This window comes from Schistosoma mansoni, chromosome 1, assembly GCF_000237925.1.
Source record: "Schistosoma mansoni strain Puerto Rico chromosome 1, complete genome".
In the NCBI taxonomy this organism is placed as follows: Eukaryota; Metazoa; Platyhelminthes; class Trematoda; order Strigeidida; family Schistosomatidae; genus Schistosoma; species Schistosoma mansoni.
Window position 1 is genome coordinate 48,324,198 of NC_031495.1, and position 17,090 is coordinate 48,341,287.

Consider the following 17,090-nt stretch of genomic DNA (forward strand, 5'->3'; position numbering starts at 1 on the left):
TCTCTAATTGTTATAATCAACTGAGTAGTTATTATTTGTAATTAAACAGTTGAAAGATTAGGTTGAAGTATTTGATTAGAGAAAATGCTCTTTCACGTTCTTGTCGATTTTTTTTCGATCAATAATGTAGGTACACATATATTGATAAAAATGGTAATTAGTGTACTTTTATTTAGCTGCCACCACTGTTGGTGGTGGTATTCTGACTTCTGAAGCGTCATTCAGTCTGATAAATACGCAACTGATCTTCATACTTCTTGAACTAAGAGTCAAAAGTAACACCTGCTACACCTTCAAAGTTAAATTCATGGATTGCATTAATGACTGAATCGATTGTAGTTCACTATGAGCAGGGTCTTACCGAGACAAGTACATTTTCTGCATAAGGGCTTCCATGATTCTGATTTGAAACTGTTCAAACCGTTTCCCTTGACTTTCCATATAGGCCTCTAGTTGTTCCAAAGAAATGTCGATTGTAGTTTAGTCTATCGCTAATGATAAATCTTCTGGCTGAACGCTTGATTTGATCACCTAAGCTCTTCTAGTATCTCCTAGGCAAATTGTACACAGTAGCTTGAAAACGAGAGACAAAACCCAATTATGGAAAGAACGCTGTACTCCAAGGTTTGTTTATATACATAAATCTTGGGTTTTTATGGCCTTGGGTTTCCGGAAAATTCTGAAATGCTACAAACATAATAGCAGAATAGTCAACCAATCAAAAATGTGACACATGACTCTTCTTTTTCTAGATGTTTCTGAGAAATTTCCATTCGATGCTGATTAGATAAAATGTTTTCAGAGCCTCTTCGGGTTTTTTTTTGAGATATATTCTGGATCTCTCCAACATTTATTAAAACAACGGCAATACATGTTTAATAGAAACGAGGTAATCCCTACCTGGAATCCGGAAGGGAAGCGGAAAAGAGGGAAGCCAAAGAACACATTGCGCCGGAAAATAGAAGTGAACATGAAAAGGATGAATAACAACTGAAAAGAACTGGAAAAGATTGCCCAGGACGGGGTTGGATGGAGAATGCTGGTATGCGGCCTATGCTCCTCCACGAGAGGTAACAGGCGTAAGTAAGTAATAAAATCAAAGGTTGAAGGAATACAATCTTAATTCGAGTTAACTAATGATCTGATTCCATATGGATAATTAAGAAAATTAATTTCGTGAAATTACATCATGTACAAAATCTAATTGATATTTTACCTGTTTGTCAGGTGAATGGATATTAATTCAAACCAATTTAAGATTTGATAAGAATTCAACTTCTGTTTTTCGCTTTCACCATCTCAGACGTTAATTTTAAATTTTGTCCTTTTAAGACTTACAATAGTGTTTAAGTGTGTAAGTTGTATACACTAAATAGGCAAATTACATAGGACTGATGTAAATTAAAATTTATTTTATTACTTACATAATGAAAGAGTTGTTTCTACTAAAATGATTAAAAAAATTCTATGATCATTCTCCAATAACAGTTATCATAGTTTTTATTTTCATCTTATCTCTGATTGTTTTTCCCCTTTTTGTTAAAAAAAAGAAAAAAGAAAATGAAAAATCATAATAAATATTTGGATTGAAGTTTTGTCAAGTTAAGTTCAATATGAAGAAAGTTTGAATGATAAATTTACTTGATGAAACGGCCGTGTAGTGCTTCCAGGTTTTCCATGGTGGTCTAGCTTCAATTGACTCATGATCTTAAGTCTATAAAATTACTAAAATCTTCACAAAATCCCTTCTGATAAGTTTACTTGAGCCTAGTAACCATTAAAAACTAAAATTGTATTAAATATGTGTTAAATATTGTGATGAGACTTTATATAATTGTTCAGATGTAATTTGACACAAGATTAAACGCATGATATTCAACTCTCACTACGAGTACATTTAAGTGAATTCAATGGATTGGATCCTAGTGGTCCACGTATATAACTACAGACATTTAGGGACTTGATGAAGTTTTTTATTTGTCGATAATTCAGATTAAGAGGATTAATCTTATACATTAAAGATTATCATTTACCATCAATATTCTTCACAGTATTCTTTTGAAACAACGCAAATGGTGAGAATGATGTTTTCATATATATATATGTAGTTATCTAATGAGTGATCGTTAATTTACCAATTAATATTCATAACTTACATCACGGAATCATTATTGCTATAAACAAAGATCTGTTGTAAACTAACTTTGTGTAAGTTATTAAATATGTTATTGTTATTTAGCTGACATTAGAACTCGTAAGTGGATTACCGGAAAACATAAAGTTCATTTGATATTTTATGCCAATGCTGAAATCATAAATGCTGAAAATGGAGTATTTTGTTTGTATCATTCAGTGACTTTCAGATATTGTCAAAGGTAGGGATTAATTCACTATGGATTTACATTCAACAATCGTTTTTTATACCAGATGAGATCATGAATCAATTGAAGCTAGACCACCATGGAAAACCTGGAGGCACTGGACAGTCCATTCGTCCTATTGTGGAACTCCTCAGCAGTGCGCATCCACGATCCCGCCTCCCGAGTTTTTGAACCCAGGACCTATCAGTTTCGCGCGCGAGCGCTTAACCTTTTGACTACTGAGCCGGCTGTCATCCAACATTTTTAGTGTCCAACTCCAACCGATCCGCGAAATTAAGCTTTAATTAATTCATGATCTCAACTATTAAAATTACTGTAATATCCACAAAACCCCTTCTGATAGTTTTTTATACTTTATCATACGTATTTCACGTTGGCACCACTAGACATATAGACTTATTAAAATTCCGTGAGTTAAAACAAAGTCTTTCCTAGATGAGACTGACATAAACCGAATGGAATAGGAGACTACAACATTTAACAGACGATGCATTGTTCAAACTGTATGATCCAGGTTTTATAATTCTTGTCTTGATCTTTGTTAACAAAATGTGATAATATACACTTTGTAATAGAATTTTCATTATTTACTACAATTATCTCTTGTACATACAAATCAGTTACACAGAATAGATAAAACATTAGTAATTTCATTCTGTGATTAGATATAGTACTTTTCCTTATTTTAAAAAGCTCATCTTTATTATATGGTATTTTGATGAGTTCAAGCATTAATGAACTGGAAATCACATCTTGGGTATCTCGAAACACAGTTACCATATATAAATTAATGTTTATCGGCAATAAAAAAGTATAGCTCTCAATTTTACAAACTTGCTCTTTATTTAATGTACAAAAAGAATCTTTTCTATTATTGAATTGTGCTTCTGTTTTTTTAAGTCCATAAATTACCATTTTATAGGGATAGTTTAGTTCAAATGAGAACACAAAAACATTCATCACATATTATAAGATGGATAGTGCCTAGCAGTGTAATCCGGGACGTGCGTTTCGTCCTATCGGGGACTTGTCAGCTGGATGAGACTACATCTCAGAGTTGATGTTCACTCTGTGACTCAAACCCAATGCCCTTCGCTTCAAACACCATCTCGTTATCCACTCAGCTACTAAGTCCTAATAGCCACTTGCTTGTGCGATAGGATGAAGTTTAAATTCACTCGGTATTGTTCACTCGCATCGTCCCATTGGTTTTTAGGATTGCAATTGATCAGTCTCATATTGGCCATATGTGCATAATGTGCGTATTGCCTCGACATCGCCTTAATTCAGAAGCATTATAATCAAAGATGGATAGTGGCTAGTAGTGGAATCCAGTGGAATCCATCTTTGCTTATAATGCTTGTGAATTAAAGCTTTATCCAGGCGATACGAACAGTATGCACATATGCAAATAAGAGACTGATCAATTGCAGTCCTAAACATCAATGAGAAGATTCAAACAAACAATGACAAGTGACCTCATCACATATGTTGTTACAAACATTTTAGTTTGAAAAAAACACAAAATATATTACCTTTTTCTAACCCATCTAAAGAATGAAGACAATCAACATTCCATAAATGTCATAATTACTTTGAAGCTTAGTGAATAGTACAGTGAAAAACACAATTAGGTAACATCATTCTTATAAATTTATCACAATGTGATAGTATTTTAATACATGATTAATTTTCATAACATTAAAATGATGAATGACTCTAGTTTCTTAAATATATTAGTTTAATATAATCCAATTTAAGGTCAGTCACGCTAGTTTACTGTATAACATAAACTTCATAAATGTATTCATTCTGAATATGTCTATATCTATCTGTCTACCTAATTATATATATATCACAATCTTTCTTTTATATATTACTACCATTGAAGTAACTACTTGTATGAATTCGGTGTTGATCTTATTGTGCTAATGAGGTATGATAACTTAGATCAATGTATATATGTGCGTGATCCTACGTTGTTGCCAACTGACCATATATAAATATACATAAAATTTTCTTTCTTTCGTAAGAAAACCTAATTAACATTTTAAAATACTTCTTTATTTTTTAGTTAAAATTTAATGAGGAATATAATTTTTGTTCCCACTGTTTACAATTTTTTTAATAATCCCATTGAATTAAGCATTCAGCATTTTATTTTACATTGAGATATATTAAATAATCTATAATTAAGGTGAAATTAGTTTGCCCATAAATATCATAATTTTGATGGAATTTTGTTCTCTGAATTGGATGGTTTGGTCGTGGAGCTTTCATCGTTCACCACCATCTTAAATATCATAATGTATATGGATAATTCAAATGAGATTAGCAGTAAAATGGAATAATTAACAGGTCGTTTATTTAGGAAGTGAGTAGTATATGGAGAGAATTTTATTTACTGTTTCGAAATCATCTGTTAATAATAATAATAGTAATAATAATAAGGCTGATGAGACTTTGTTAAGAACACATATGTATATTTACTAATGTACTATTTGTGGAATAATGACTTAAATGTGAAAATATTTCATATTGAAAGTGAAGAAAAATTATTCTGGAAAAACGGAATAATAAAATATCAAGAGTTTGATAATATATGATTATGAGAAAGTCATAAAAACAAATGTCATGACTCCTGAACATGGATTTCACAAGAAGTATCATTACTAGATTGAATGAATAGTTGATAGTGTGAATTTTATTTAACTTTTTTCAATTCCAAGAACAAGAAATTTTAGGGATCAATTCAAAGTACAAGATCGCCTAGTAGGTGTACTTCAATTTAAATAACCCTAAAATTACAAAACTAGCCAGACTTGTGTGTTGTTTAGTAGTTTCTTTCAGTTTAGAGGATTCTAAATCGATCTGATTATGACACTTTGTTTAATACTTAATTAGTGTTAGAGAATCATTAACTAAATTAATCAGTGACCAGTGGGGTTCAACCACGCCTGTTGTGAGATAGGAACTCACTGAACACAATTTGTGAACGGTTGCTCAACTTCGTGGATTGGTTGAAGTTAGACATTAACACTGTTGAATGCCGGCTCAGCGGTTTATCGGTTAAGTACTCTGGCACGACATTGGTAGGTCCGGGGTTTGAATCTCGCGAGGCGAGGTCGTGGGCGCGCACCGCTGAGGAGTCCCACAATAGGACGAAACGGCCGTCCAGTGCTTCCAGATTTTCTATGGTAGTCTAGCTTCAATTGACTTACGCTTTCAACTAATTTAGTTGTTTAAAATTTCGGGACAATACAAAACAATTTTGTTGTATTTGTTATTTTACTACGTAATTATTTTGGCAGACAAGTGAATTCATATATGACAAAGGTACTAGATTTGAATTTATATATGTAAGTGAGCATAGTTGGTTTGGATAATTTAATGTTTACAATAATCACTATAGTTTTGCGATTTGCCAATGAGTAGAACTCTATATTTAACTCAGTTATAGGTTATATATTTTCAACGATTCTCGTCTACTGTCGTATGATTTATATTACACTCTATAATGGCATATTAAATCGATGCTACAGTTAAGAAAATCTCAGTTGGTCTCTTAATTTTAAAGCTTGTTGTTACAATATTTTTTCTTAATTATTGATGCGTATAAAATCTAACCAATGTTTCTAATGACAGTTTGAGAAAATGAAAGTATAGTAACTCATTAGAGAAAACGGTGTATTCAAGCTAATGTTTCAGAGTGTCTGCAACACGTTGGCTAAAAAACTTCTCGATGACCGAAAACGACTTCCATCTCACATCAGAAAGACCATGAAATATGTATATTGGTTGAATGGTATATTCATTATGCGTAGTAGAAAATTATGTCTTTTCATATTCATTTAGTATTATGCCAGTCCGTGTATTGTTTGCTTACGATTGCACCATTTTAAATTTTCCGAACGAATAATTATTCTGAGACTAATCTATTCTTAATCACTATACTTTAAGCAATTGATAACATTAATCATGACTAATTTACACTTTTAATCCCTCAATAATTCAAGTCTTTTGAAGTGAGCTATGTGAAGTTCCTAACTAAACTTATAAATTAGTAAAAGCCTATCTGTTGAACATTCAAATAAGTAAAACAAATGTAGGCGTACTTCTTGAGATATTTTAGAAGTTTCTACAAAGTCATTGATCGAATGTAAAGCACTTTTTCAGAATAAATGAGGTACTATAGAGACTTGAGGAACAATTAATGACATTTTATGAAGGAAATTCAAACTTACATTGTTCTAGACATAGTTTTAAAAAGTTAGCTCTTGGTGAACTGATATTTAAACACAATATATCCTTCGTGCTTTGTAAAACATTACCAAAAGAACAGAGATATTGTGTTACCTTTTTTAAATTGATGTTATAGATGTTTGCCTTTTTTAAGATTCGATTACTTCAGGGGCAGTAAGAATTAAAAAAAGCAGACATTATGTAAGCACTTATTAACTTCATAATTTTAGGAAAATAAAACTGTCGTTCATTTTGAGACACTCGTCCTTGTCAAGCTATTGAAGTAGTCAAAACTAATGTTTCTTAAGTTGTGTCCTAAAGAATGTTATAAAGGATACAAAAGAACTGAAACTTGAAGCCTATTAGCCGACGAATATTTTCTTCATATCTATTATGTGAATAAATTTCTCGAAAATGAAGCACTATATCTGGGCAAAACGATCAAAATCTAATCACAGTTTATAACAGTTAATCTGTTTTAATAAATTTCGATAATGTAATAAGAAGATGAAGGTTATCAGAATTATGTGATATATTTTTGCACAATACATAAAATGAAAGGTCTGAAGAAACTCAACGCTATCAAGTGAAATATCGCACTTTTAAAAAATGCAGACACAATGGTTAAAGTAAGATTGTTAGAAAAAAAAGTAAACTGTCTAGTATTGCCTTCCAAATTTTCATTTTATTTAGGTATTTAGTACTTGTAACATATTCACTTATTCTCAGCTACTGTAAAATAATAAGCCATACACTTTAGAATAACCGTGTTTAAAAACTTATGTCATAGACTAATCCTTCGATATATTCACTATATCTTTATATAATTTTTTTTTAATAAAAAGTTCTTATCCACTTTTTAAGTTTTAACTGAGATAGCTGATGGATAAACGCAACATTGTAATCAAGAAAGTAGGTTGATTAACCCCAGAATAAGCTTTTTGTAAATGTTACTAAGGCATATATAGTATTCGATAAGGAAGAAAAGATTCAACAATAGGGATTAATTAACCTTAAAGTCTCAATGGATTTCACATATATGTAAAAACGATAAATGTTATATATATATATATATATATATGATGTGTACAAAGGAAGTTAATTCAAATATCAAGACTAATCTTTCTTTATTCTGTTTGAAGACTATAAAAAAACTAAAAATTCACGTGACAGAGCCCTACAAAAGTGTTTAAATTTTCCTTCACAAAAACTGATTGTGAAAGTATTGGACTGGAAACGAAAGGATTTTAAAAGTAAATTAATTGATGAATACAGGAAGCTTTCATCTAAAATAGTGCGAAAGAAAGAAGAAAATACTTATATCAGCTTCGCAAAGTACCTTCCGTACATACTACAGTTTGATTGTAAATGCAGAGAAATGATTTTACTAACTAACTTACTCCATTTAACCCTCGTGGAAGATGATAGGCATCCTATTAACATTCTCCATCCAGCTCTGTCCTGGACAATCCTTTCCAGTAGCTATTCATTCTTCTGATGTCTGTTTCCGATTTTCGACGTAATGTGTTGCTTGGTCTTCCTCTTTCCCATTTCCCTTCAGTATTCCAAGTTGGGGCTTGCCTCATAACGCAGTTCCGTGATTTCCATAATATATGTTCTATCCACTCCCACTGTCTTTTCCTAATTTCCTCTTCATCTGGAACTTGGTTTGATCTCTGTCAGAGTAGGTTGTTGCTGATACTATCTGATCAACGGACATTGAATATCTTGTGTAGACAATTGATTATAAATACTTGTTCAGTTTTGATGATGGTTGTAGTGGTTCTCCAAGTTTCAGTTCCATACAGTGGAACTATTTTGACATTCGTAATGAAGATTGTGACTTTGATGTTGGCTTGCAGACAGTTGTTTTGAGTTCCACATGTACTTCAACTGTAAGAATGCTGACCTTGATTTGCAATTCCTTTTCTTTACATCCGCATTAGATCCTCCTTGTTCATCGATGATATTTTCCAGATACATGAATGTTTCCACTTCCAGTGTTTCTCTATCAAGTGTGATCGAGTTGGTGTTCTCCGTTTTGTATTTGAGGATCTTGTTCTTACTTTTGTGTATGTTCAAACCTACTGTAGTAAAATGATTGTGAGTATTAATTCAAGAAACCAAACAATTCTAATGTATTATCAGATATAGTGCAGCAATATACTGGATAAATATCCATTTTTACTGGATATAGTTATGGTGATTTCAGAATAATATATATATATATATATATATATATATTCAGAACTATAATTTTTATTTAATTAGTTTGTTTTTATGAATTCGAATAAAACCAAAACAACTATTGGGTCAGAATAGTATAAATTCATTTTGATTCGTGGTTTCTCATTAACTGCTTGGAACTGTGTATGTAATAAAGAGTAACATAACATATGAAGCAATCGACATTGATGAAAAAAACAGATTAACATAGATCATATATATATGTATATATGTCTGTGTATGAGCATATTCGATGTCATTTGGAAACGAAATTCAAAAACATATTTAGAGTGAGGCAATAATTAAATGTCAATGTCATTGCTTCCTATTGTTTTGTTATTGAAGGAGATACTAGTCAGCATTTTAACACAAAAGAATCTTTCTTACGATTGAGTATACTATAAATTACTTCTATTCAATGTTTACATTCCTAAATTACACATTTTATTTTACAACTTAACTATTTATATGAACAAAAATCAGTTACTTGACTAAGACTACCATTGTACAATTAATTTAAACAAATATTTCAGTTATTTTCAAATTAAAAAAAAAATTATGAGAAGGGGGGTTTTGTGGAGATTTTAGTAGTTTTATGTAGTTGAGATCATGAATCAATTGAAGCTAGACCACTATGGAAAACCTGGAAACACTGGACGGCCGTTTCGACCTATTATGGGACTCCTCAGCGGTGTACATCCACGATCCTGCTTCCAGGTTTTTCATGGTGGTCTAGCTTCAATTGACTCATGATCTCAACTATATAGAAAAATTACTTTTTTCTATTTTGATACTTCATAGAATATGCGTTAGTAATTATCAGTGACTGAGTTATAAAGTGAAACAATTTTTTAACTACATTTCATTCACTTATTTCTTTATTATATTAAATCCCTTTAAACTGTGAAATAAATTCTCAGTAGGTTTGGTAAATTTACCTTTACTTTGAAAGTTCTCAAATTGTAACTTTACAAACAAAACTTTAAAAAGTGGCATTTCGTTAGTAGACAAAGGAACTTTAAAAGCCTTTTTTTCCCTAATAAAATTATATTAATCTTTATTCTCTCAAGCTGTTTTAAAGTTTGTTTAGCAACTTTGAATGTATTTCTAACAGTAAGGATAAACTTTTTACTTCAGTAGAACTAAATAGCATACTCAATATTTAGATAAAATTACAATTTTTTGTGTATTTTTCATCATAAAATAATCTTTTGTATACATTGAAAATATTTCTCTAGTTATGATATTGTTTGTAATTATATTTGAATAAATGTTTTGTTGAACTTCTCAGAAAGTCATTCTAAGCACAGGTCTAGGACACAGGTTTCGTCCTATTTGGGACTCATCAGCTGGATGTATCTCCGTCTAAGAGTTCATGTCCACTATGGGACTCGAACCTAGTAAAATTTAATCAATAAATCATTTATTAAAGTAGTTAGTTTGTTCTACCTTTTGAACAACTTTAAGGTTCAAATTTTAACATTCACGTGAGAAGACAATTAAAAAAGGTAGTCTTGATTATTCTTTATTGTTACGATTCATGAGGTACAGTTCAAGTTTTTTATCCTGTGATTTATTACACCTGATTAAATAAAGTAAAACATTTTGAAATAATGTTATTACTAAAAATCAAAGTATCCAATTGTTTAAGAACGACCTGACACATATGACAATGATCACCACCTAGTGATCAATCGATTGTGATTACATCTCAGTCATACAGGAGGTTGGTCGCAGCCCGTATAGTCCAGTGGTAACATTCCTAACTGTGGTGCTGGGTGACATGGGATCGAAAGCGTCGAAGGGCACTAGTTCCCTCAAGATTAAAAGTACACCCAGTGGTCAATCAATTGAAACAGATTTTTAATTCTACCAGGAAAATCAACCTACACTGATCTAATAAATTGGTATGGAATTAATAATTTATTCTATGTAATTAAATAACTTATATTCATTAAAGTAAATCATATAATGAACTTTATAAATTGTTGATTAGATTCATATAAAGGAGACGAATTATATTTCTATTTCACGCTAAATTTTAAGGTTTGTTTTGTTTTGATTAATAAGAAATGCTTAAGAAACTAGAATTAAATACCTTGATCAAGTTTCATTTCAATTTATTCAATGACCTTATGATTCAAAGAATAATCATTAAATATTGCGTGAATAAATGATTAATTGATTCTTTTTTTATTTGACCTTTATATATTACTGAATACAATATTAATAATCTTAAATTTCTTTTAATTCATTCAATTATTTACAGTTTTTAATTTATAATCTATAATAAAGTTAATATGATAGATGGACCTGATTGATGATTGAAACGAAAACTGGTGTTTTAAGTGCTTATTGTGATATATTTTGAAATAATAATAATAAAAGCAACTACGCTACAACACATTGATCTGATGATTTAATGTCTCCATGATCCCACTAATTCACTAGTTACCGGCTTCGTAAGGTATTCCCTAGAGTTCTAGGCGAGACTATAATTTATGGACGAGCCAGTCAAAAGCGCTTGAGGGATTTCAAGGTCACAGCGCCCATTTCAGTGCCAGATGCTCATGTACGATCGGTTCACAGAGAATTTTAGAGAACACTTGACAATTAAGCGGCTACAACAAATGAGAATACTAAGAAGTTCTTATATTTGTGATTTCGGGTATTCAATGACTTGTAGATTTTGTGCAGACTACCGTGATATTGTCCTTTGGTGTAATATATGTTGGAGGAAGACGTTTGCTAGAATAGGAACTTTTATTGCTCGATCCAGATTGAGACTAAGGCATATTATAATAATTGCCGCAAACTGTTTAATAAAAGCACCAGTAACATTGGTTGCAATAATCGCAGATGTTACTGAAGCTTTGGCTGTTCAGTGGTATGAGTATTGTAGGGACATATCCATAATAAAAATGATAAACTTACACAACCGGAGTACGCACAATCAAAATTGAAACTATGTGGTCGAGGCTGAGAGGGTTTTTGTGACCTTATCATGGTTCCAGAGACCAACTATTATGGAGCCATATGGATAAGTTTCCCTACCTTATGCAATACGATTTAGGAACCTTTGAATCTTTTTCTAACTTTGACAAGTTTTTGGACCATTTAGAAGTAGTGTATCCACTTTAATTACTTGGTTTTGTATAATACGTTTTTACTCTATGCTGACTGTTAACTGATTAGCTAACATTTCTCAAGGTCATTTAAGATTCGTTCAAAGGTCGTCCATAAATTATAGTCTCGCCGAGTTCTAATGAGAAGCTGTGACCAGTAGAGTTTAAGAGCGTCTGTTGTAAGGCAGTTACTCACTGAAGACAATGGCAATAACTAGATTACATTGAGAAAATTCTCAGATAATTTTTTTTATTTTTAGTGATTATGTACTCGATATGATTCAGTCATGAAAATTTTCAAAAAGAAGGTTCCTAAGCTTTATATTTTCGAAACAAATATCTAATTATCTTACATAAATCACTAATAATTAACCCAAACGTTTAACATTTACCTACATATTAGTCTTAAATGTATTTTATCTATTTGTTCTACTTTTTTTCTAACTAGTTCGTTGCTCATCCACATTGTCAACATCTTTTAACCACCTTATGGTATGATCAATTACCTGGTTGGCGTAAACGTCATCCATTTACAAAATTATTTCTTTGCTTTTGTTTCATAATTGCATTGCCAATATTAGCGCCGACATATTTAATTCATCCACATGGATGTGTTGGCCAGTTGATGCGAAGTCCATTAATAAAATTCATTAATCATAGCGCATCATTTGCAATTTTTATATTCTTACTTTTGATTGCATCAACTGATACATTAACGAAAACAGATTTACAAAGACGTAGTGAAATTCGTGGACCAGATCCAAATGTTATTGAAATGTTAATATTATGGTGGGTTATTGGTAAGTTTTAAGAATACAAACATCAAATTCTTGATCTAAATGAACTTAGTTTAAAAGTAGTAACCTTTTTGATAGTGTTTTATTGTCCCAGAGTTTGAGTCTGTATAGTTAAGCAGACTTATAGTATTCTATTTAGATTACAAATCGGAATGTATAATTACGTAACAGTAATTTTCTTGTAAATATTTAAAGTTGAAAAAAGTCAAACACCAGTGAGGGTCAAATAGCGCTTAAAAGTACCAACAACCAAATTATTATGGTTAGACCTCAAATAGCAAGAACTGTTCTTCATTTGCTTTTTGTGCAACTTCTACTCCGTCAGTCTATTACAACGTAGGACCTGTAGGTATGTACATCAGTTCAAGTTTCCATACCCAATTATTACAGAGAGATGAAGTTGTTCGGCGAAATCCAGAATAAAAGAGGTGGTGATAGTATCAATGGTAATAGGAAAAATTCGGTATCGAAGATATAACTCGAGAAGAAAACATAAATTCGCGAAATAAAAGCTAAGGACGTTATGAACAATTTAAAATCTTAGAATTTCGGAGAAGTTAAAAAAAATGGATGTACCCGTTACATTGCAAACGATTTTAAGCCTTGTTATTCAAAGTCTCTAACGATCGATTACGATAATCATTCGGATCCCAGTGAGGTGGTCTACACCTATTATCATGACTCAGTCCAAATCTAAATGTCTTCATGGACTGATACCATGGTTTGGTTATGGTGCCTCTAGCTTTGTTCTACCCTACTCCTACACCATACAACATTGCCCGTCAAGGTAGGTGGTGTTTGGGTATACATAGCACATTTCCAACCACCTCAGCTGATGAATATTTACTATTTCATCAATCGATTTCCCACCTTTACCTAGAACCCCATTCCTAATCCAGTCACTGCTATTTCGTAGTCCCAAAATACACAAGTAATACTTCGAAGACAACTATAATCGAATACTGATAACCTATAAGTATCTCCTGTTCTTAATGGCCACGTTTCACATCCGTGAAGTAGAATGGAGCAAACTGTTGCTCAGTGAATGTGTTCTTTAGTTGGTAGACGGATATCTTACTTAAGCCAAAAGTGACGCCAGTTGACAAAAGACAATCGAGTCTTCTGAACCTGTGCTGAAATTTTGTCAGATATCAGACTGTTAATAATGATGAGAATTCCAAGATAAATGAAACAGTCGATGGGTTCAACTACTTCACTTCCTATAATTAATTCAGATGATGACGCAGGCCATAAATAAGTGAACATTTTACATTTGGAGTGAGAAGGCCACGTCCCAAACATGCTTGCTTTGTTGCTTAAGATGATCAGAAGACTACATTTTTGTCAGCGTATTCTCCAATCAGAACTATGTCAACAAGTGGATCTCCTGGTAGATCAACCCTTGGAAAGCCAAACGATGAACGTCTTACCTCTAAAAGCATGCCTATGACAAATTTATATGAGAACGAGGAGAGCGGACGATCTTGGCGAACAACACTCGAACTAATTTCTATGAAAGTTCACCATGAGCTCTTACTCGATCACTAGCGTTCGGGTAGAGAGCCTGTACGAATTCGCCTTCAGGCCTTAAGTTGCTGCCGTTCTCCAACCGACCTAGAAGAACATGTGTTCCAGCCAGTATAGCTCGGCTGAGTCATCGTGATAGGGAAGCCCGATCACCATGTCAAGGTAGCAGCTACAGTCCGGTTTGTACAGCCGTAATTATGGTGTTTATGCTTTCCTGTCGGTTTCACAAATTATTGCTTAGCAACAGAATCATTGATAAATTAAATAGATGATGCTATTTCGTTGGAAGTGATGAGCCCTTTGTTGGTCTCCTAATGTTGATTGAGAAATTCTGAGAAATATCGCCGGCTATAATAATAATTACTCTTAATTGTTGGCCTAAATGAATACCTTAGAATATACCCATACACTGGTTTGTTAGTAGTATATTTTTATTGTGTTTGTTCGACTTTAATTCCTAACAGTTAAAGCTGATGATCTACTTCGTTCTGAATAGCCATTCAATGTAGGTATTTCACCAATATTCGTGAATAAATATTCAATGATTAATAAATGTTTGTCTTACGAATAGGGTGACTGTCTTTAGTTATATTTTAATAGATTAATCAAACTACTAATGAACACTAGCAACCAAATTAACAAAATATTTAACTTTATTGCTAAATCGAAATACTTCAACTTTGATAAAGGTCACACATTGCATATTAATTAGGGGTTTTGAATTCAGGCCACATAACTATTTGGTATTTAATTAGTTTGGGACTGATATTAAGTTGTAATAAAATTCACTAATAAATCATTTTTCGTATCAATTTACTGTTTATGTTTAGGTCGACTATATTAATGTACCATGTATTTCTGTACCATAACATGGGCTTATTCAGACACATTATTGAAACGAGAAATCTCGTCGAAGATATAATACACAGTACCGTAAGACATTATGAAAATATTATTTGTATGTAGGGAAATAAGTAGGCCGAATTAAGTTAATAAAAGATATTAAAACGAAGAAGGTAGTGAAGAAAGAATATAAGTCTGATTTTTAACATAAACTCTTAGCTGACGAATCGAATTTCAGTATGAATTAGATTTGCACATATAAAAGAACACTTCCATTTTACATTACTGGGGTCGATTTTAGGTTGGTACAAATACAAAATGAGCACCATTATATATAAATATATCAAACTCCCCAAGGACGTCTTTTTTCTTGCAACAACTTATATTCAATTATCAACCACACTTCCTTATTTTTCTTCTTTATATACACATAAACACAGCGATATATGACATTATTGTATACTTTCTTTTTGAGTACTCATTTGAGCATGGATTTCGCTTTATCAACTAGTATTGATTTTGCTTCAGTAAAAAGTTCTAAACATTACTAGTTTTCAATAAAAATAATATATTTGTAATAAACCAATGAGTAGAAAAATTGAGTTTTTAAATTTTCTGAGGTTTCGTGACTCAATGTAAGCCGATTCTATAGAGAATGGATAAACAAATTAAATTAACCCAAGTTTAAATAGTACAACGGAACAAAGAAAGAATATTAGCTGCGACCAATCAAAAATAGGTCTGACCAAGTCAATTTCATGTTATTCCGGTCAACATAATTTATATGAGGTATGTTTGTATATTTGTGTGTGTATGCACGATGAACTACGCAAGATACTCAATGTCCGTTGAATGGGTACAGTCAACAACAGTCTACTGTAGGAGAGAACAAACTAGCTTCCAGATGAGGGGGAAATTAAGAAAAGACGATGTAAGGGGATAGAACATACATTACGGAGATCATCAATTTGCATCACGCAGCAAGAGCTAACTTGAAATCCTGAAGGGAAATGGAAAAAAGAGGAAAGCCAAAGAACACATTCTGTTGAGAATTGGAAACAGACATAAAAAGGATGAATAGCAACTGGAAAGTATTATCAAGGACAGAGTTGGATGGGGAATGGTGATGGGCTCCTTCATGAGGGGCAACAGGCGTAAGTAAGTAAGCAATGTATGGTATAGGATAAAAAAGTGACATTTGTGGTGCGAAAGGATAGAGCTTAATTTATATATACGTTAATGGTGTGAAATTTGAATATAATCAGACATGGTAGCTTGGATAGATGGCCCAATTCAGACAGATAGTGAAGCCTTATTTTTTTATTGAAGGCACTAGGATTAAGCAATATATGAAAAGCCTTAGATACTCACCTCTCTTCGTAGTTGGAAAAGCCTTTTTGTATTATTTTATTGTCTAAGCATAACCATTTGAATTACGATGGACTTTTTCCTTAAAGAATGAATACAGAATAGCTTATGATGATACTAATACATAAATTATTTGGTAGGGTTCATGTGAATTAAGTCGAACGAGGTGGTATCAATAGCCTAATTTGTTATAAAGTTGTATAATCTGTATTTATTCTAACCTTCCTTATTAATATGTATAGCATCATGCAGTAATTTATTCGTATTTTTTTACAAGGATTTGTATGGAGTGAAATGAAACAAATATGGGAAGAAGGTCTTAAAGCTTATGTTCGTCAATGGTGGAATTGGTTAGATTTCTTGATGCTTGGACTTTATTTGACTACTGTTGCACTTCGTGTTGTTGCAGTCATATTACGCAAAACTAATCAATATGGAACAGAACCATTACCACGTAATCAGTGGCCTGAAACAGATCCAACATTACTTAGTGAAGCACTGTTTTCTATTGCACATATATTTAGTTTTGCAAGAATTATATTTCTATTTCAAGTAAGATTATTTATTATGTTTAAAGTTCA

The 17,090-nt window shown here is 32.1% G+C and overlaps 1 protein-coding gene across 1 annotated transcript in view; it reads left to right on the forward strand.

Moving 5' to 3' along the window:
• Smp_147860 (putative transient receptor potential channel) overlaps window positions 1-17,090 on the forward strand; it is a gene marked incomplete at both ends in the record, with an annotated part of 61,956 nt that overhangs the window by 22,180 nt on the left and 22,686 nt on the right. Inside the window, 2 exon segments of the mRNA XM_018794657.1 lie at window positions 12,423-12,774; window positions 16,787-17,061. Of these exon segments, the coding sequence (XP_018649047.1) occupies window positions 12,423-12,774; window positions 16,787-17,061 (627 nt within the window).